The sequence below is a fragment of the Fimicolochytrium jonesii genome (assembly GCF_025526975.1).
Source record: "Fimicolochytrium jonesii strain JEL569 chromosome Unknown EV422scaffold_4, whole genome shotgun sequence".
NCBI lineage: Eukaryota > Fungi > Chytridiomycota > Chytridiomycetes > Spizellomycetales > Powellomycetaceae > Fimicolochytrium > Fimicolochytrium jonesii.
In genome coordinates this window covers 497,648-516,532 of record NW_026515671.1, presented here as the reverse complement: position 1 = coordinate 516,532, position 18,885 = coordinate 497,648, and the positions used below count along the sequence as shown (strand labels likewise).

The 18,885-nt window shown below is 53.4% G+C and overlaps 8 protein-coding genes across 8 annotated transcripts; 3 read left to right on the top strand and 5 right to left on the bottom strand.

Annotated features, from left to right (window-relative positions):
* Positions 1–261: 261 nt before the first annotated feature.
* Positions 262–1,527, top strand: EV422DRAFT_518964 (uncharacterized protein). Its single transcript, XM_053069563.1, has 3 exons — positions 262–307; positions 391–971; positions 1,069–1,527. The coding sequence occupies exons 2-3, from the start codon at positions 604–606 to the stop codon at positions 1,175–1,177; spliced, it is 477 nt and encodes a 158-aa protein (XP_052928010.1). The 5' UTR covers positions 262–307; positions 391–603; the 3' UTR covers positions 1,178–1,527.
* On the bottom strand, positions 1,528–3,503 carry EV422DRAFT_518962 (vacuolar protein sorting-associated protein 26-domain-containing protein). Its single transcript, XM_053069562.1, has 8 exons — positions 3,314–3,503; positions 3,067–3,210; positions 2,902–2,974; positions 2,660–2,816; positions 2,439–2,603; positions 2,035–2,356; positions 1,925–1,959; positions 1,528–1,854 (listed from the first exon to the last, which is right to left on the bottom strand). Exons 1-8 carry the CDS (start codon positions 3,317–3,319, stop codon positions 1,791–1,793), a joined length of 966 nt encoding a protein of 321 aa, XP_052928009.1. The 5' UTR covers positions 3,320–3,503; the 3' UTR covers positions 1,528–1,790.
* A 110-nt stretch (positions 3,504–3,613) lies between these two features.
* EV422DRAFT_518960 (uncharacterized protein) lies at positions 3,614–5,580 on the bottom strand. The gene is made up of 3 exons (XM_053069561.1): positions 4,182–5,580; positions 4,038–4,062; positions 3,614–3,925 (listed from the first exon to the last, which is right to left on the bottom strand). Exons 1-3 carry the CDS (start codon positions 5,210–5,212, stop codon positions 3,875–3,877), a joined length of 1,107 nt encoding a protein of 368 aa, XP_052928008.1. The 5' UTR covers positions 5,213–5,580; the 3' UTR covers positions 3,614–3,874.
* Positions 5,581–7,223: 1,643 nt separating this feature from the next.
* Positions 7,224–8,756, bottom strand: EV422DRAFT_564832 (uncharacterized protein; the record flags this gene model as incomplete). Its single annotated transcript, XM_053072235.1, has 1 exon — positions 7,224–8,756. The coding sequence occupies one exon, from the start codon at positions 8,754–8,756 to the stop codon at positions 7,224–7,226; it is 1,533 nt and encodes a 510-aa protein (XP_052928007.1).
* A 1,210-nt stretch (positions 8,757–9,966) lies between these two features.
* Positions 9,967–11,583, top strand: EV422DRAFT_307319 (uncharacterized protein). The gene is made up of 3 exons (XM_053066154.1): positions 9,967–10,292; positions 10,422–10,572; positions 10,733–11,583. The coding sequence occupies exons 2-3, from the start codon at positions 10,457–10,459 to the stop codon at positions 11,310–11,312; spliced, it is 696 nt and encodes a 231-aa protein (XP_052928006.1). The 5' UTR covers positions 9,967–10,292; positions 10,422–10,456; the 3' UTR covers positions 11,313–11,583.
* A 271-nt stretch (positions 11,584–11,854) lies between these two features.
* On the bottom strand, positions 11,855–15,646 carry EV422DRAFT_504177 (uncharacterized protein; the record flags this gene model as incomplete). Its single annotated transcript, XM_053068416.1, has 1 exon — positions 11,855–15,646. One exon carries the CDS (start codon positions 15,644–15,646, stop codon positions 11,855–11,857), a length of 3,792 nt encoding a protein of 1,263 aa, XP_052928005.1.
* A 619-nt stretch (positions 15,647–16,265) lies between these two features.
* EV422DRAFT_504176 (uncharacterized protein) lies at positions 16,266–17,472 on the top strand (the record flags this gene model as incomplete). Its single annotated transcript, XM_053068415.1, has 2 exons — positions 16,266–16,675; positions 16,806–17,472. The coding sequence occupies 2 exons, from the start codon at positions 16,266–16,268 to the stop codon at positions 17,470–17,472; spliced, it is 1,077 nt and encodes a 358-aa protein (XP_052928004.1).
* Positions 17,355–18,462, bottom strand: EV422DRAFT_307231 (uncharacterized protein). The gene has a single exon (XM_053066153.1). It carries the CDS (start codon positions 18,288–18,290, stop codon positions 17,718–17,720), a length of 573 nt encoding a protein of 190 aa, XP_052928003.1. The 5' UTR covers positions 18,291–18,462; the 3' UTR covers positions 17,355–17,717.
* Positions 18,463–18,885: the final 423 nt, after the last annotated feature.

The window sequence follows — 18,885 nt, the reverse complement described above, 5'->3', positions numbered from 1 at the left end:
CAATCAGGCACATCCTGACGACTACCCTCTCCCGAAGGCTAATGAAGGACACCTCTATTAGCATCCTATCTCGAGCCAACCAAAGACCTTGGCAGGGCACCCGGTCAGAAGGAAGCCATCGCGAACTCTTCATCGCCAGCGCTTTTGCAAGGCAAGCGCACGGGATCGCTGCAGATATTCCCATCCTGCCTTCGGCCTTTTACTGTCATATCAACCCCCGCGCGCCGCCTGGTCCTCAGCAAAGCTCCGTAGAAGCCTTGATACCACCACGGCGTATCTGTAGAATATTCTGTAGCTTGTGTAGCTTGTAAATACGAACGGTCCTCAATATACCCGAATCATCTCGCAAACTGACTTCATTTTTACTTTTAAATCGAACGATGTCATTAGCACGTGATCCGGGGAATCCAAGTTTGCTGAGCAGCAGCGACCCTGGCAGCGACCGACGATTTTATTGAGATCTCGCCAATTGCAAACACCCCCGAAAGACTTTTGAACGTCCTGTTGGTATTACCGGAGGTTCGTCCAACTTTAGAAAAGCCGGAAGTCGAGAGTACATCGTACGGGACCTCAAGTTTCCATTCAGTCGATAACTCTCTCACCATGCTCTACCTCCTCGGCGTCAACCTCCCCGACCACAAACCTGTCCCAATAGCCCTCCAACAAATCTACGGCGTCGGGCCGCACACCTCCGCCACCGTTTGCCACAAACTCGGGATCCACCCACGGTGCCGACTCTCCGACCTCGCCGAAGACAAAGTCACGAAACTCTCCGCGCTACTCAACACCATGACGATCGATGCGGAGCTGAAGCGGGAAACCAAGGCGCGGGTGGGCGTGATGGTGCAGACGGGGCGGTATAGGGGTGCGAGGCATAAGGCGATGTTGCCGGTGAATGGGCAGAGGACACACACGAATCGGAGGACGGCGAAGAAGCTGAATGGGAGATGGGTTAGGGATTTTACCTCATGGTAGGTTAATTTGGGTTGTTGTGGAGGAGTGGTTCGGTTGTGTTGCGCTTGGAGCGATGCTCGTTTGGATGACTAAGTTTGAATCTCCTTCCAACAGCACATCCCGATCCCCACTCGCACAAACACCAGTCCCATTACCACCAACACGGGCATCGCCACTCTCGTTTGCGAAATCGATCCTACGTGTTTTGCCTCGGGTGCTGTAGATAGATGGCTGCGACGGGTTCAGCTTTGGTCCGGGAGGAATTTGTGAGGTGGAGGATGCCGCTCCGACGTAGAGGGTTTGATGATGGGTTCGGGATCGAAGCGTGGGGCCGGATGGGCCATCGGTCGGCAGCTTCGACGGCTGTGCGGAGAGGGCGAGTCTGAAGATATCACCAAGCGTCAAAGTGAGCCGGCGTCACGCGACTCGGGCTCACCTCACGCTTCCGTGGGAAGCTTCGGCACCATATTCATCGCGATTCATGGTCACCTTTACAATGAATAGAATAGATCATGCTTTGGGAGGCTCGCGATCCTTGGCAGCGCACACAAATACACACATATCCGCCTCACGATTTCTGATTCCCGCGAGAGCGATGATGGCCACGGAAGTGGTTCCTTTTTGGAATGAAGGGGGGCTATTGTACATGGTGAACGGAGAAGTCGAGGACGGCGAAGATTGGTGAGATACCAAGACTCGCGATATACACAGAGAGAGTGCGTTGCAGCGTATGCGGAGGAGGGTTTACTTTGTACATTGGGACAAGGAAATTGGTGAATAATGCCGACGGGGCAGTTCAAGACACATGGATGATGACAGCGTGGCAATGCATTGGCTCATTTCCTTCCAGTGTATGTGCTCAATCCAGCGGCTGATGCTCCGCCTGCTATCTCGTTGTGCCTATTGGGAGTGATTGGAAATGGTGAGTAAGACGAACTTCGAGAAACGAATTATGATGGTTGCAACATACTCTTCCGAGTCATCCTTCAGGCGATATAGCGTTATCTGCGAGAGCCGAAGAGACGGGATCAGCCTCTCCACAATCCCGGAAAGCTCCATCCCCATAATTCGTCAACGTACCTCCTGCTGCTTGAAATACCGCCGATTCTCCTCATCCACAAGCACGAGATTCAGATAGTATCTCGTCGAGAACTTCTTATTCACATCACGGTACGTCGGCGTCAACTCAAACCCACTGAGGAAAAGGCGGATGGGAATGGTTTCGCCACGCACGGGGGCACCGTCCATGATTTCGAATTTGGTGACGGTTTCCGATTCGTTGTATTGATTTGGGGCTGCGCCAGTTGTTTCGCGGCGGATAATGGAGAGCTCCATGTACTTGATTTTAATGCGGACGAGGAGGAAATAGATCTTGCCGACTATGACGTCGCGGAGGTGGTACCTTGAGGAATCAAGGGGACTCGAGTCAGCGCCGTGTACGTTTCAAGCAGCCATGATCCCGCACTTCGTTTTCACAAACATACTTTGATTTGTTGTACTCGAACTCAATATGCAAACAGTCCTCGATTCCAACCTCCATCTTGATAGAATTATTCACTTCTGGTGGTATGCGGTACGAGTGCACAAACACGTCCTTCTCTTTTATGATATCTGAGATTCGCCGCGAGACCGTTACACGGACAAAGTATCTGCTCACATGTCAGCGATATGCCCTATCCTTCTCGCAACAAATCCGAAAGCATACCTCAGTTTCACATTGATTCCAAAGTAGCTTTCGTACTGCTTCTCCACGTTCTTAAATTCAAAGTCATACGTGGCGCTCGACCTTAGCTCTCCGGGAGCAGCGAGTTCTTGCGCCAGGGATGAGAATTCATAGTGATTCCCCCGATCGTAGAACAACTCTACAGGTGATGCAAGCGACATGAATCAGATCTCGAAGTCTCGTCTAGCAAGTGAGACCTTCGTGAGGCAGATGCGATACCCTACCTATATGTCCAACCCACTCGATCTTGATCCCCTGATGCTCAACCTTCTTTCCATCCCGCACACGCACTTGAACCTTTTGGGCGAAACGCCAAGATTGCTAATGTCAGCGCTCTCCCCATTCACCGAAAACCCTCTCATGCCACTCCTATGATCACGTCCCCATACCTTCCCGCTAACGCTCTCTCCATCAAAGTAAAGTGGATATTTCGCCTTCTTATCTTTATCTATTTTGACTTCGACCAGTTTGCGTTGATCTTCGCCAGCGAGAACGACTTCGATGTCGGCTGAGGAACCAAGGCCAAAGAGACTCTGGAGGGCGAAAGGGATGGAAATGGCGTCTGTTAGCTTTTTGCTAAAGAGAAGGAAGACAAACCCTCTCTCGCGCAGGGTTTACCATATGCCCAAGACTTACTGCCATTGCGGTACGGTGGAAGGATGAAGACCGAGATAAATTGATGTCGCTTATGTGTCGAGATGGTCCCGCGACTGTGATGGCTGACAGAGATCACGCTGAGGGAAACCGGAACCTTGCCGTCTGCGGTGTTCGAGAAGCCCACTTATACAGTTGTATATATGGTGGAGGGACGGTGAATGGTTGGACGTTGTGGGAAGTTGAGCTGACCGTTGACGTTTGGGCTTGACGCAGCGTCACCTCTCTGCCTATGACTCACCAAATCTCGCTTGACCTGCAGATATTTGGCAAACCGTCGACCTCTTCCCGACAGTGGCCGGCGAGACTGGATCTGGTGTTGGCGAGCCACACAGGAGAAGGTCCTGGCCTGGTCGTGGCCTTGGTCATCAGACGTAGGCTTGTCGGCCTTGTTGCGTGAGCCAGTCCAGGACGTGGTCGACACCGAATACTGTACTTTCATCGTGCAGGGGCTTTTTGGGTCATCCGGCTCGGCGTTTCCTAGCACGAACGGCCGCTCCAAGCAAGCGTGATGACAGGCACGATCGTTTATCAGCATGGAGCTTAGAGCAATGATTTGATTGAAGTGGCTCGAAAGCTATCTCCCAAGTGTAGGTGGGTGACAATCTCGCAACTCGAAGTAGTTTATCGCAATATGCGTCACATGGGCCAAGGGTGTTTTTTTCAATGGTTCTATTTACACTGTTTTCTTTCGTCTATACAATAGGTCCTTTGAACGGATTGGGTGTGAGGTATGTACAACATTCCTTGAAGAAATGACATTTCGGAAAGGGAAGTTATGTGCAGGCGGCAATGAAGGGATGGTTGAAAAAAAAGAAGGACAGCCAAAACAGCTGATGTCACGGCCTAGTTGTCGTCATCGGCATCCTCGGCCTCTTCCTCATGGTCATCCTCGGCTTCACGGGCACGGGCCGACAGGTCGTGGTCGTCTTCCTCCTCGTCCTCTTCTTCGGCTTCACGGGCGAAAACCTCGTGGTCGTCTTCCTCCTCCTCTTCGACTTCACGGGAAGCCAGCGCAGCTGGGAGTTCCGAGGCGGGGATATCGATAGTACCGGCGGGGAAACCGGCACCAGCCACTTCAACACCGGCAGGGATACCGGCACCAGCGACTTCGACACCGGCCCCGGGGACCCCGGCACCAGCGACCTCAACACCGGCAGCGTCAGCGCCCGCGGCAGCGACTTCGACACCGGCAGCGTCAGCGCCCGCGGCAGCGACTTCGACACCGGCAGCGGGAGCGGGAGCAGCAGCGGGTTGAGCGGCGACAGCGCCGGCTTGCTGGACAGGCATGCATCCACCGAATGGACCGGCGCGTGCGGGGTTTCGGCATCGGACAAGGCACACGTTTTTAGCAGCACCACCCGTGCACGCGAGGTTGGCGGGCATGTTGACGACGAGAGGCTGATCGGTGAGGGACGTCGCGCGGTTGTTTCCACGACGACCAGGCAAGTTGGTGGTAACCGTCGCCTCCTGGAAGTTTTCACCGGTTCCTGTTTGATCGACCTCACAAGTGTAAGGACCAGCGCCGTCGCCGTTGATTTGGTGGACGGTGATCGTCATGGGTTGGCCGGCGGCGACTTCCGGGAGAGTGCCGAGCTCTTGGGTCAGACCGGCGATGCCCGCGGGAATGTCGATGTTACCACCACCCAACGTCCTCCCACATGCGCCGGCACGTCCGGAGGCAATATCGCGGTCGCGGATAATGGCGGTGTCTTGCTGGAAAGGGTTGCGTCCTCTGCCGTCACGGGGGGTGTTCACGTCGATACCGAGAGCACGACCTTTTGTTCCGGAAACACCCTCGTAGGCGATGATGGCACCGTGGGCGGCGACCTGCTGGACGGTCAGGGCGCAGAATGCGGCGAAAGCGAGACTGAACTTCATGCTTGCGATGCGATTGGTTTGAAGGCTTGATAGAGAGAGACAGAGGTCAAAGCGTTAAGGAAAGATGTTGTTGTTTCTTTGATGAGGAAACGGGAGAGAAGTCCGCATCTGTGCGGTCGGCTTAAATGAACCTCGGCCGGCTATAAAATATTTCAGCCATTCCATGCGAGTCGAAAGAAAAGGAAACAAACAGTCGAATATCGTTCTCTGAAAACATTCCTCCGTGGCATTATTGTAATTTCGCAAAAGTCCCTCTCAGGCCAGCATCCTAGTGGACACCACGACGATGCTGTTGTCCTCCTGCGCGCCATATGATTACTTTGTAACCCCGCCGGAACCCTACCCACTCGGGGCAGGATACTTGAGAGTCTCATCGTCAAAAAGTGTAAGGACTTTCGCACATGCCCAACAATGCTAGGTTGTTGTTCCCCCGCTGTGGGTTTGCTTCACTTAGGAGTACTTGAGGAAGGAGACAATGCGGCGGTTTGTCTACCAGGATATGTGTGCAAGGAGTGTGCACGGAGAGCGAGTTCCGAACGCGTTCCACAAGTCCGACTGTGACTGCTTACGTGAGCCGCTCACTCCTTCCGGACGCCGTTTCGACAATGGGCAAACAATCCGTTTTCCCAGCCTCGTGCTTTTGGGACAGACCTGCAGGCATCTGCCGGACATTGAAGACGCAATGTACGCACCCAGAACACACCCAACTGAGGTTGGGGTTCCGTGACAGTGTCGGAGGATGGGATACGTTTGGTTTCGACTTTCGCAGGCATTGGAAGAACAGCGCAGGAGAAGCGTTTGAGGTCCTGAGCAGCGGAGGTTCCATCTGAGGAGCCCGACCGATGCCCCAGGCGCACGAATCGGAAAAGGCGGCAAGACCGATATTGACCAACTAAGGCTACGAAGGGAGGGGGGCCGGAATGAGAGCAGAAAGCGGTCACAAGTAATAGTAGAGGAAAAACGACGGACCTAATCCACGTGGGAACTTGAGAGACATGGCCAGCGCTAGGTCGCCAGAAACGCCTGCGGCACATAGAGAAGTTCCACCGATGCAAACGTGCGGGAAGAGCGAGAAGCAGCTCACAGAAACATCTCACAGGAACACATCCGTACAATGAGTATACTAGATCTCATCGCATCCGACAGGGATTCACAAACTTCAGATTGAATATCATGAACGACTTCGCAATTACGACGCGGCAAGCACAGATGGTGATGCCAGCGGGCCATGATGGCGGGGAGGTCCACGCAGTTTCCGGATGCTCTCCCATGAGGCTAGCCCACGTGAAACACACAACGGCATCTTCGACAAAAAGCATTGCGAGGCGCTTCGAGTATATCTGGATATAAGTAACAAGTGTCAAGGACCGAAGCCACTGAAACTTACATTGATGTAGGTGAAGTTAGAGTACATTCACTTAGCACTCACGGCTGCTTCTGACTTTATTTTGATGGCCTACAGCGTCGCACCGCCCATCCTTCTGCCGATTGATGCTCGCAGGTCACGGATAGGTCGTCCAACTCGTAGAACTTTCAGGATGTCCGATCACCGCACATGCAGTAAACTCGCAAACAACAGTTTTCGCTTTGGAACATTCGTTTGGGAATACATATCGGTCATCTCTCGGCTCAGTTGCTGGAGCTCTGGGATTGGTTGCCTTCCCTCCCTCTTATCACCAGCTACCATCTCAGATCGCACGCAAATCGACATGGAGCGGCAAAAATACCACGCACAGTTACTTCGTAAAACCAAACAGGTCGATAACACATTCCTCAAAAACTATTTATAGAAACGAAAGAACTCGTTGAAGGGATGAATGAGAACAAAACTGATGGTACAACTGTTGTTGGGAAAGACGATGGGAACTACGCACGATATAGAGGTATACAGAGGTGGGGAATGATGCAAGAAAGGGAAAATGGAAAGAGGGATAGAAAGCGACCTCCAAAAAACTGAAGCGGGATCGCTAATGGCCAGCGAGGGTGTGACGATGGTGAACATCCCATTGAATCACACCTTGTGATGAAACGCCCTGCTCATACGTCGGAAAAACCGCTTGAACCCCTTCTGTTGGCTATTCGCCTTTGTCTCCTTCTTCGTGCTGGCCTTCGCAGCTGCCGCTTTCGATTTTGCGGCGGCAGCCGCGGCGGGGTTCGTAACGCCCGGGCCGCCCTCGTTGATGCTCGTGGAGCTCGAGCGAGGTCCGATGGGCGGCCGGTACATCCTATCCAAGCCCACGACGCTGGTGTTGTTAGGGAGCTCGAGGGAAGTGGTGACGGGTTGTTGGATGGTGGTAGCGGGCGGTTGGTCATCGGAAACGGTTGAGGGCGTGTACGCATCGTCAGAAGAGTGGGTTGCGCCGGACGAGCGACGTTTCTGTTCACGAGCTTTCCTGTCGAGCGAGCTGTAGGCGGAGTCGAGGTCGCGGAGCGGTTCTGAGTCGACTACGACTACCGGTGTGACGTGTGCGGCGGTTGAGAGGGGGTCCTGGCTGTCGCGTTTGGGGCTTGCGGGTGGTGTGAGGAGGGTTGGAACGTCGGGGGTCTTTCCGAAATGTGGTGGTGTTGCGGCGACGGATCGGTCTTCTGGCAGCGAGACATTTTCAGATGAGGTCTCTGTAGGCGCGAGCGATTGTGCGCGGGGAGGAAGTTGGGTCATCACACCCGTTTTGGCCGCCTCATCTCCAAACTCGAACGACCGACGGTACGACAGATCCGTCACGGAAATATTGGGTTTGACACGCACGGCGTCGTCTTCTAGATAGACAGGGTAGACAGGGTGCGACCTGTGCTTCCCATACCGCCCAAGTGTAGGGTCGTATCCAACATCCTCCTTGAAGGAAATCACATCCCCGATGACCTCGTCCAGCAGCATGATCGATCGACGATTCCGCACTTTGCGAGGTGGCTTCAGTGAGGGGAGGGCAGGTAGTCCGCCGATGGAGTCGGTCCCTTCAAAAGCCTCATCTGCGTATGCATCCACCAGGTCGATTTCCTCCTGCCCATAAAGGTTCTTGCTCCAACTTTCATTCGAGCGAACTTCGAGATGTTCTCGGCGGTCGTCTTCATCCGAACCGGATGTAGCATCCGACCAAAGAGAGGACTGCGAATTTGTGCGTTGCAATGCCGGGTGGTGGTAGGCATTTTTCCGTTTGCCGCCTGGACTGCAACTGTGCTGAGAATGTTGCGAGAGGTTTCGTGTGTATTCGAGTAGAGGGTCTTGTTGTGCGAGGGAGTCATGGGAAGCTGCCAAGGAGGTCCCCTTCCGGAGGGTTCTAGTCCGACCGCGACTAAGCGACGGCAGCGTCGTCATGATTGTTGGGATCGCTGTCGTTGTTCTCCTCTTCTTGGTGCTCCGTCGGCGGGCAGCCAGTGCTGCGGGAGTCTTCCAAAGCCGTGAGCGTTTCTGTGACGACGATCTAGCAACCCCGGATGTGTTTGACGTTTTCTGCGACGCTTGGTTCAAGGAGGCTCTTTCGGAGTGTTCGGAGTCCCGTGCTTCCGCAGCTACTGCCGCTTGTTGGGGATAACTGACTTCGTCCATGGGGTGAGCTTCCTTTTGTTGAACGTTGGAAGTGATATTTTGCTTCCTCGACAGGTGTCGTTCGTACTGACGTGCGACTATTTGCTCACGAGGATGATGGTGTGACGGGCAGTCGCCGGTTGACAGATATCACTGGCAGGAAGAAGGGGAATGTCGGTGGGCGGTCCTTTGTGTTTTCTCTATAACTGTTTTTGGGGGGTTTGTGTTGTGGAGAGGGTTTCTTACATCATTTGTCCCTCGCGAGTTCAGGGAGTGCGAGTTGGGCGCCAAGAGACGGAGCGAGGGGAGAATTTGATGACGAGGGGATTTACCCTCACCTTATAAGGACTACACCGACCTGACTCATGCATGGTGATATGAATGAGGCTAAGCTCCGCCAAGCCGCGGGTTGCGGAACGCGTCTGTCAAACCGTCAAACGGACAAAAGCATTTTGTGAAGCCCCGAATCCCCCGAATCCATCGTTGGATGTCTGCTCTCCTACCTTGACATCGACCGCCGTCCGTTGCGGTGGATCGATGGTTGGGGCGGTCGGGCCGGCGTTCGCCGTTGGAACTTCGGGTGTCAAAATTCTTACATCGTGTCCGGCACCCGTCATCCGCCTCGTTCCAGCGGCTTTGAACGTGGATATCCATCCGCCCAAGTCTCCAACCGCTTCCACACAAGCTGAGTGGGAAGAGGCTTTCTTGTGTGTACAGAGTACTGTACGTGGCAAGCGTACATACTCCTTACTCTGCTTCTCATCTGAAGGAAAGTCAAGATGTCACGATCTCCCCCAGTCTCGATCTTTCAACCCACTCCATGGAAATCGATACACGTCCTTCTGCGTCCTCAACTTCCGCGATCTATAGAGTCGTGAACAAAGCTCAGCGTATTGAAGCTACTCAACTGTTCAAATCGTAAAGAACATGGACGAAATCAAGGAAGTACCAGTTCTGATGTTCCAGACACGATTCCATGTCGTCGATTCTACGCAGCTCAAAGACTGAAGGGTATCTGCAAATGCCAGTCGCAACATCGTCTTCCCACAGTAAAAAACGGTGCGACACATGGTCGCTATCCTCCTTGTCCCGAAACAGTCCCTGATGGCGCGTGGCCCTGCAACCTCCAAGATTTCAGCAGAAAACGTCTTGTTGAGGCTTTAGTAAGAACGCCAGAGCATAATTGGGACCTTACTTGTACGGGCCACGGGTCAGTTAGAGGATCAGGACTGGGCAAGTGCAAGGTCTCCCTGGTCTCCAGCTCCGGATGTGGAAGCGATGTGAAGAACAAGCGCCGGAAAGAAACCCGTTTTATTCAAGTGAAGCGGTCATGTGACCTGGTTCTCCACGCGTGATTCCAAGCGATAATGGGGCGAAGCGACTTCCCCGTTCAACACCCCGTTCCGACCTTGCTGGACAGCACTAATCTCACCAACCTGGACTCTTATCGCTCGCACGTACGGACACTCATATCTATCCAAACGGGTTGAGGCGGTATCTGTCATCAGTCTCGTTGCTCGCACGCTGTTGCCGAGCCTGCAAAACCCTTATCACTTGGTAAGTTCCCGCCTCGCAGCGTGAAACTTACGTCCGTCCCGTTCCCGAGCTGTCGAGTTCACCGTACCCGACCATAGCAAGAATACTGGCAAACGATGCATGCTAACCTCTGTAACCTCTCCCTCCAAGAGTCGTAAGACCTTCACGCCGTCCTCTCGAAGATCATGGCAAAACTGAACGCAGTTCCCGCAACGAATGGCGCAGCGGAGCGCCGAGTCGTCTTCACAAACGATGCGCAACCGGCGAGCGCGGTCAAACCTCCTACGTCGCTTTCTGATAGGTCCGTTTCCACTTCCGCTGGAACCATGTTTCTACGTCCTTTGTCGGTGGCAGAGATGGCTTGAGATCTCCGCTTACGGTTTCAATCGAGTCGCACAATTCTCACCCCTGCATCACCATTTTCGCCTTCCTTTCCCAAACCGCCACGCACAATAAAACAGATTTACCAGGCTACATGCATCTTGGTCAAAGTCCACACCTCGCGGTGGCGGCGGCGGCGCCGTCGCACCCATCGGCGCCCGCTTACAGCACGTCGGCGGCGGTTTCAGAACAGCTCCTCGAGCAGCAAGACCACTTGGCGGGGCACACGGAGGCGGCCTCTTCCGCGGCGTGCACACACGCGGCGGTCGATTCCGAGGCGGGGCGGCGGCGGGTTCAGGTGTCGCGGGTGGAGTTTTTGCTGGAACCACGGTCCGAGGCGGTGCGATTGGCAAAGCTGGGGCTGGAGCCCGAGGGTTTGCGCGGGGCGGCCGCGGATTTGTAAGGGGGTCTAGAGGCGTGGGTGTCGGTCGAGGCACGGGTGTAGGTCGAGGCGGTCGACGAGGCGGCATCTTACGTGGCCGTGGCCGTGGGGCTCTCAGGAGCGGAAAACCGTCCAGCGCTGACGCGCTCGACAAGGAGCTGGATGCGTACATGCTCAAGAACAAAAACTACGCGGTCGACAAACTCAATTCGGAATTGGACGACTATATGGCGCAGGATAGCGATGTCAACAATACCCCAGTGCCGATGCAGACATGAGACAACGTACGAACGCACCGGGGGTCTCATGCCACCAGCATGGCGCTTTCGCTTGCCTTCCCCCACGACCGCCTTAACACGTATGCCGGCGCGATAACCAAAAAACATGCACAGCTGCGTAATATATATAGGCTCCAAAATCGCGAGGAAGCCACATTATCCTCTTCATAAACGGGAAAACTACACGATATGATAGGGTAGGAATGACCTCCGCGGCCCCGTCGCTCTTCTCTTATTGCTTCGGGTTTATTTCCCTGATTTTGTAAAATGTAAATATCGTTTCGTATCAGCAATACATATCAGAGCTAGCGTTCTTTAGGCGCTTGTGGACCGAACAAAGCCACCGCCATCAACATAATGCATATTTCCTTGGCTGTTAGCTAGCATGTAGTAGTGCACTATCGTTCCTACCCATCCAAGCGATGCTGGTGAAGTGCAGAGCCCCTACGGTGATCTGCGCTGCTATTACTGTTCGTTCGGTCGTGTGCTGTCGTTGAGATGTCGCTTACGCCATTCTTCGCAATGTTCGGTGGGTTGGGCGCTCATCCGCGACCTCTGCTTCGTCTTCCACCCCGTCCCCTTCCTCTGCCGACTGCCCCACCATTTCCATCTCGCCCACCCCTGCCGAAACCGCGCCCACTTCCACCACCACCGCCATAACCACCTCCACTTCCTGCAGGATTGAAAGTCCCATAGCCCATCCCCATCCCAGTCACATTCCCCATCCCTCCAGCAGGCATGCCAACATTCGCAGCACCAAGCCCCATCATCTGCGCCAAGTGGGCCATCTGCGGCAGCTGCATCATCGGGTTCAGCGTCTGCGGTTGCGACGTCATCGGCACGGCCATCTGTCCAAGCGGCCTTTGCTGCGGAGTCCCTATCTGCATTTGCTGCTGTTGAGGCGACATGAACGACGGTGCCATCATGTTCAAGTTCTGCAGGAGGGGGTTCAGGGTCGGCGTTGTAGGTGTATTCGGCGGCACAGTCGGTGTCGGCACTGCTGAACACGGTATGTGATTTCCATACTGTGGCCGTTGTGGCGTGAAAGCATGTGGATTCCGTGGGTTGCCCATCTCAGGCTGCGGCGACACGAGCGGCGGCGGGACATCGCTTACCTGACCCTGATTTTGGACGAGACCCGGGGACATCGCGGCGCCTAGCATCTGCGGGACGTTGGAGAAGCCCATGCTCCCTAGGAGACCGCCGATCATGGCTAGCGCGGCGTTGGCGGTTGCGACGGGGTCCACGCCGGGGTGAATTGGGAAGGGTGGTTGCATGGGTGTTTGTGGCTGCATGGACGTTTGGGGTGGTTGATGATTTGGTCGTGCTACTGGCATGGAGGCGAGTGGAAATACAGGTGGCGGTGGTCGGACTGGAAGATTCATGTTGGGCTGACTAACTACCTTTGACATTGGTTGCGCGGGGGCAGTTTTGGTTATATTATCGGAGTCGGGGAACCGAGTGTGCGCAACACCCTCCTCGGAGAACCGGATGTGTGTGCCTTGAGGTGGAGCTGACTTTGTTGATGATCGCCCATCGCCGTCATTGTATTTTGCCCGCTTAGCAGGCCGGGTATCGATGTTTACAGGTTCCACTTGTCGCCTTTTGGTGTCAGCTCCATTTTGCGGAGGTTGGAGCCTCCCTGCATCTGCGGCCGCCTCCAATTTCGGAGCGACTCTATTCTCAGGTTGAGCAGCCCCTGCGTCCGATGGCGCAAGCCCCAGCTCCTCTATTGCCATTCTGAAAACTTCCAATTTTGCATCTGCCTTCTTGTTGGTCGGTTTCAGATTGGTCCACGTCTTGACTTCCTCTTCTCTGACGGAGTCATTCTTGTCCATAGGTCCCAGCCTGAGCGTGCAGATGAACAGGCTCGCCTTTGTCGCTGCGCCGGGAACGTTGGTAAAAGTCGTGGTAAACTTCAAGTTCCGTTTCTGACAGTAGTGGTTCAGTATCATAGATGGATTGGTGGGACCAGTTGAGACTGATCTGGCTGGCGAAGGGGCACCATTGTTCCTACTCGCTTTCGGACCGTTGATCATTGGAATGTGCTGATCCTGTATCCCGAGATCAGAGCAAATCTGTTCCGCAACGTCTTCCCGCGCTTCTGCTCGTTTCGGATGCGAAGAGCGTGAATGGTACTGTTTCCCTTTGATCGTGGCAGAGGCCGTGTGCGCTCTCCCGCCCGTGCCATGTGCTTGGTAGTCCCAGGTCAGCAGCTCGTCATTCCGTGAGACGTACAACATCAGTCGGGCCAGGGCATATCTATGGCCCGTTTTCGTTGCTGTTGCGCCTTCCACTAGCACAACATCATGGGCATCCGAGCTGAAAGCGTCAGCGTGATCCACCAGTTGCCCATCTTCTAAATCTTCACCATTCTCGGCTCCTTTGAAAATCTCACCCAATCGTCCGGAAAACTGCTCCGTTCTACCCGCGGCCTCCAACCAGCAGTACATGAACGCGCAAGCGACCCGACAACAGTCTTCAGCAGCCGCATCGGCGTTGCTAAACACATAGGCGGATTCGAAATGCTGGTCGGCGACTTTGAGCCGGCATCGGTAGGTCAGTTTGTCGGCAACCATTGATGAGGACAGCAAGAATTTCGGTTGTTGATCAGAGGGGAAGTGTTGGTCGGCAAAATGACGTAGGCGGTGAAGGAAGGGTATATTGCCTGGGGGTATAGAGCTGAGTGTTGAAGGCTCGAACGCAACCGAGGGGATAGTGGCAGAAGTAGGGGCCGCTATGGAAACATTGCTCGCATGGGTATCTACTCGGTATGCAGCGAGTGTATGCAGATGCACAGACTGCGGCGGCTCCATATCGCTCGGATCAACGGGCAAGGCTTCCACTTTCACACTGGTTCCGGGCCCGCCGATCGAGGTCACCACAGCCTCCCGGAGAACCTCCAGTTCTTCCTTTACTTTCGGATCCTGTTGATCTTCCTCCGTCTTGAGGACCATATCGGGCTCGGGCACGAAATCACTCTCGCTATCACTCTCCTCAGAACTATCCTCATCCTCGGATGTATCATCGCTGCTGTCCCCCGAATCTTCCGACGCTTCCAAATCGTGCGTCGGCGTCGAACGCAACGCACATTCAGAAGAAATGCCCGACAGATCTGGTGGCAGCTGGCTCGCTGAGTTTGTCCCCTTCGTTAAATCGGTGGCATTTCCCGCGGGTATGATTTCAGGGGGCGCTTCGCTCGATGTATGAATGACAGCCAGTCCATTGGTCACATGCTCCGCTTCGTCCGCCAGCGTCGTTGCGTCTTCAGTCATTTCTACGGTTCCCACTCCATTCAGTGTCACGGGGTGAACCACGGAACGTTCAACATCGAGGATCCCGCTGGGTCCGGCAATGCCATTCTTCGCTTCCTCCGCAACCGCAGTCGGCCTACCGTGCTCCATCGAGACAACAGGTGCAGAGACATCTACTTCGCTTCGCTTCGTCGACCCTTTGATGAGATTGGAGCTATTTTCTTCCGGAAAGTCTCCTGCAGATTCTTTGCCATTCGGGATATCCTGTGACCTCTGGCGTTTTATACTTTTGACAGGTTCAGGCGGCGTCGTCAAAGTCAGTTCCGGCTGCTTCAAAGTCTTCCCAAGCATGTGCATCAATACAGGCCAATTGAAGCTGACCTCCGGATTTCCGCCCGCCGTTCTTCCGAGGCCGATGACGCCGGCAATCATAAGCAAAATCACAACGTATTCCCGGATCGAGTCATCATCCACCATATGCAGGAAAGGACCGATAGCGTTCAAGGAGCATGTACTTGGCCGTGAGTCGGACGGTATCTCATCGAGCAGATAGAGCACCTTCCCGAAAGCGATGTTAATGGCAGACTGCCGGGAACCCCCGTGAGTTTTCAGAACGTACGGTAAGAACTCGGTAAAGGGGTTTGGGGTCGGATCTGAAATGGACGGCAGATTCAGCTTTCGTGAGCGGCATATTTTGCGTAGGATCCCATGAAAGTTTGTTTCGCATAGTGCTGTGAACGTCGTTTGCAGTGGGAAAACGCTGTGGAGTTCCGAAATATGTGACATCAAGACATCGTTTATAGACGTTGTCGCTTCAACAGTTACGACGTGCAAGCGACTCTTCGCGGTGGGAGCATCGATGCCCGGTGATTCTTTACCCGTAGCAACGACATAAACCACAAGGAGAAGCTCCGGTGGAATCGGTATCCTTCCTATCAGCTTGGCGATCTGAGGGGTGGTGCCATCCAGGAAGTACGCCGTAGTAATAGGAGGCTGGCCATCCAGCCCAGCCTTTAGCTCCGATACCAGCTCGGTATATGGAGGGCTGTGAAGAGTCGGGGACGGGCAAAGGTCGGCCATCGAGAGAAGTGTGCCTCAATTAGATGCTTTTTTCCTCCCAACTCTCACAACAAACAGCGCAAACGCTACAAAGCCTTCGAGGTTCCACCGAGAAGCTGCGAGTTTGTAGGGTCAAGCACTCTCAAGTGTGCAGAGTGGGCAGGGCGAGGAAATGGGACGTTACGCCGCAGGTTACGCCGCATACTCTGCAAACTTCTGTTGCGGGTGCAATTTCTGCTCAATCAAACCTCGTTCAAAAGCCAAAGGAAAGACCTAAGGACAGCGCAAGCACGTATCGAAAAATTTGCAAGCCTCTGATGGGTTCTGAACTACCATGCCCCAGGTTCCCAATACTCGGACTCGGACTCGTCTTGGTCTCCTTCCACCACAAAACGCCTCTGTTCTAAAGCTTGCCGTCCCCTCATGTTGCTGAAACTTCTATAGGAGATACCCCAAGCTCTCATCGCAGTTCAAACGTAGGAGATACCACGTAAGGAAACCGACTTTTATCGATAAAAGGTTTAGACGAAATCCGTCTGCAGCTTTCATCGCAGCTCAAACGCAGCTCAGTTAAAACATCTGAACCCCACTTAAAGGAAATGTACTTTTATCGATAAAAGTTTTAGGATCTGCAGCTCTCATGATTCCAAAGCAGGTGTTGCGATTGGCAAGCAAGCCCCCGCCCGTTGTGGTCACGGCAGGTACTATTCGGACGCGGGCTCACAAGGAATTAAAATGCCGATGCTACCTTTATACCTCAAGTGCTATCGAAGCCCGAGGAGCTTGCAGAGACAACGACCCAAAGATCAAGGAAATCTGTAAACATATCGCTTTCGAAGGTTGGGCGAACGACGAGAAGTTCTTGGCCTGGGTCAAGTGTCAGACTGAGTATGCGCACGAAACTGAGCCGATGGAAATCGTTCTTACCCACTTCGAAAGGAAGTTCAATGAGCTCGGCCCTGAACTCGAATTCGAAGAGTTATGCAAACTCTCCGGTCTTAATGAAAACCTCGTTCATAAATTTGCCACGGAAGTCCCCAAACTCACATGGTCATCGTCCTGCCTGTGTTCTTCGCCAACCTGTGCCCTAATCCCGATATTGCACTTCCCTGCCCTTTCAAAAACAAGACAGCCTCCCCCGACCTCCTGGAGCAGCTCACCTACTGGACGCCAAGTGCAGGTCGGGCATCGTCCAATCGGGACCGATGCTTCCCTATCTCAAAAAGCTGGTGGAATCGTACAAAACCTCTCCACTCGAAAAAGACGACACCCCACCAGGCTACGAGGATTGGTATCATGGAACCGACGGGTTCACCGCCGAGAATATCTGTCGTTCGAAAATCCAGCTACCCAATGGCATGCTTAACCACTCCTTTGGTGTTGTCAAGGCGTTTTATGTCACCAACTCGAAGGAAAGCGCCATGTTCCAAGCATGGGCTAAGATGCTATTCAACACCCGCGGTGGAATCTGGTGCGAAAGCGCTGCAGTTATCCATTTCCGGATATGTCGGGCCGACCTCGAAAATTTCATACCGTACCTCCGCCTGTGTCACCGCGACCCTTTCACAGGACAGGCCAATTGGAAATTAAGACTCCACAGCGACGATGTGACCGTCGGTGACTACCATGATGTTGTCACCAGATCTCGCAGCACGCCGAAGTCTGTTTGCCTTTCTGTTGATGAGAACTCAAATAACCCAGACCCGGTGGTCCCGCGTCGCATTCAATGGATTCAGGGAGTCAACCACATGAGCAAAATCAAGGATACGCACCCGCAAAAGTGGCAAGTCGAAGCCAACGAGGACATTCTCGGCTATCCGTCACCCGGACCTTGCGAAATATTTTGATAGCTGTAGACGGGGCATTCTTCTAACTGAAAACATCAGGGACTCGTTCTGTTCCGGAGAACGCTCCGGAACATGCAACACTCTAGAATAGATAACTTTCTTTCCCCGCAAAAGGCGTCAAAGTATCTCGGTGTACACTACAACCTTCGCTCTTGCAGAAACATAAAAGTTTTTTGCAGATTTCAGAAACAAGTTTATCGAGAGAGCTAAAAACCAATTTAGTCGCTGAAACGCCATTTATATCCTTAATTTTCTATCCTTTCAATGTTTGACGGTATTGTATCCCAAGCATCCGACTCCTCTGTTGGTGAGAGATAGCAAATGGATAACTGTTTTTGCGATGAATCGTCCATTTCCCATGCCTCTTCTTCTTCTTCTTTAGAAAGATAACCTATTTGCAATCTGGTTGTTGTTTGGGGACTTCCTACTAGAAAGAGGGAATGAGCACAATCACATACGTACTCATTTGCCGTCTCATACAAACCAGACTGACTCATAGAACTTGTAGTGGATTCTTCCTGTATGTTTCCAGTGGTTTGACTCTGCTGAGATGAATCGCTTTCCATCGTTGTTTGACTTGTTGATGAAGTGAGGGCGACGTTTGTGGTAGACATCGTAGGAACAGATCCTGATACCCGTGCCAAAGGTCTCGTATCATACTCGACCCGGTACTTCCCGCAGCGACTTCCCGCGCTGCGTGAAGCCGGGCACTTCTCTGGAAGAGAGTGCCGCCGGAGCGCTCTCGGCGCGACTGCGGGCGAGTATGATACGAGACCTTGGCACGGGTAATAGTTCTCGACATAAAAACTCGTGTACATGAACGCGCAACGATTGGACAGATTGAGGCGCTATGACAATGGGAGTCGCTAAAGTACTCGCATTTAGCGGGCGAAGGATATATTGCCCATTATTTCGATAGGAGTACTGTGCAAGTGTTCCCATCATACAGTCATGAAAGGCCATCCAACTCAGCCCCTGAATTTGCCCATTGGTTAGTAAAATAAAAAAGAAACTGATTTATTACTTCAGATACCTACATTACGTAGTGGGTAACTTGGTGTGATATCGGCGGCTCCATCAGTGCCAATGGGACACTGAGGAATGAAAGTCGGGGGCGCCCGACTTTGAAGAGGCAGCAAGAAAAAGCGGCCACCGTTGTAAGTTCGTAATACAATTGCAGGACGTGGCTCCAAAGGAGGCAACTGTCCGTCAGCCCGTGGGAACTCGTAGTAAACTATTTCTCCCGAAGTTGGGCGTCCTGATGGCCACGTAGACATGACGAGAATACTGTGGATGTGTGAGTAGGGAGGACTTGGGTTTGCGGTTCCGCTCCACTTGTCTCCGGACGACACACTGTTGGATGAGGGACAAATGTAATGGATTCCGTTCAAGGTTGTGCTTACTAAAGCTTCT

Excerpts from the sequence above, each read along its gene's own strand:
- EV422DRAFT_518964 (XM_053069563.1), top strand. The coding sequence starts at position 604 with ATGCTCTACCTCCTCGGCGTCAACCTCCCCGACCACAAACCTGTCCCA. Across the intron at positions 972-1,068 it reads GTTAGGGATTTTACCTCATG|CACATCCCGATCCCCACTCG; the intron begins GTAGGTTAATTT and ends TCCTTCCAACAG.
- EV422DRAFT_518962 (XM_053069562.1), bottom strand. Across the intron at positions 2,604-2,659 it reads GGAATCAATGTGAAACTGAG|ATACTTTGTCCGTGTAACGG; the intron begins GTATGCTTTCGG and ends ACATGTGAGCAG. Across the intron at positions 1,960-2,034 it reads GGTATTTCAAGCAGCAGGAG|ATAACGCTATATCGCCTGAA; the intron begins GTACGTTGACGA and ends CGGCTCTCGCAG.
- EV422DRAFT_518960 (XM_053069561.1), bottom strand. The coding sequence starts at position 5,212 with ATGAAGTTCAGTCTCGCTTTCGCCGCATTCTGCGCCCTGACCGTCCAG. Across the intron at positions 4,063-4,181 it reads GAGGATGCCGATGACGACAA|CTCACACCCAATCCGTTCAA; the intron begins CTAGGCCGTGAC and ends TGTTGTACATAC. Across the intron at positions 3,926-4,037 it reads ACCCAATCCGTTCAAAGGAC|CTACACTTGGGAGATAGCTT; the intron begins CTATTGTATAGA and ends ATTGTCACCCAC.
- EV422DRAFT_307319 (XM_053066154.1), top strand. The coding sequence starts at position 10,457 with ATGGCAAAACTGAACGCAGTTCCCGCAACGAATGGCGCAGCGGAGCGC. Across the intron at positions 10,573-10,732 it reads CCTACGTCGCTTTCTGATAG|ATTTACCAGGCTACATGCAT; the intron begins GTCCGTTTCCAC and ends ACAATAAAACAG.
- EV422DRAFT_307231 (XM_053066153.1), bottom strand. The coding sequence starts at position 18,290 with ATGTACACGAGTTTTTATGTCGAGAACTATTACCCGTGCCAAGGTCTC.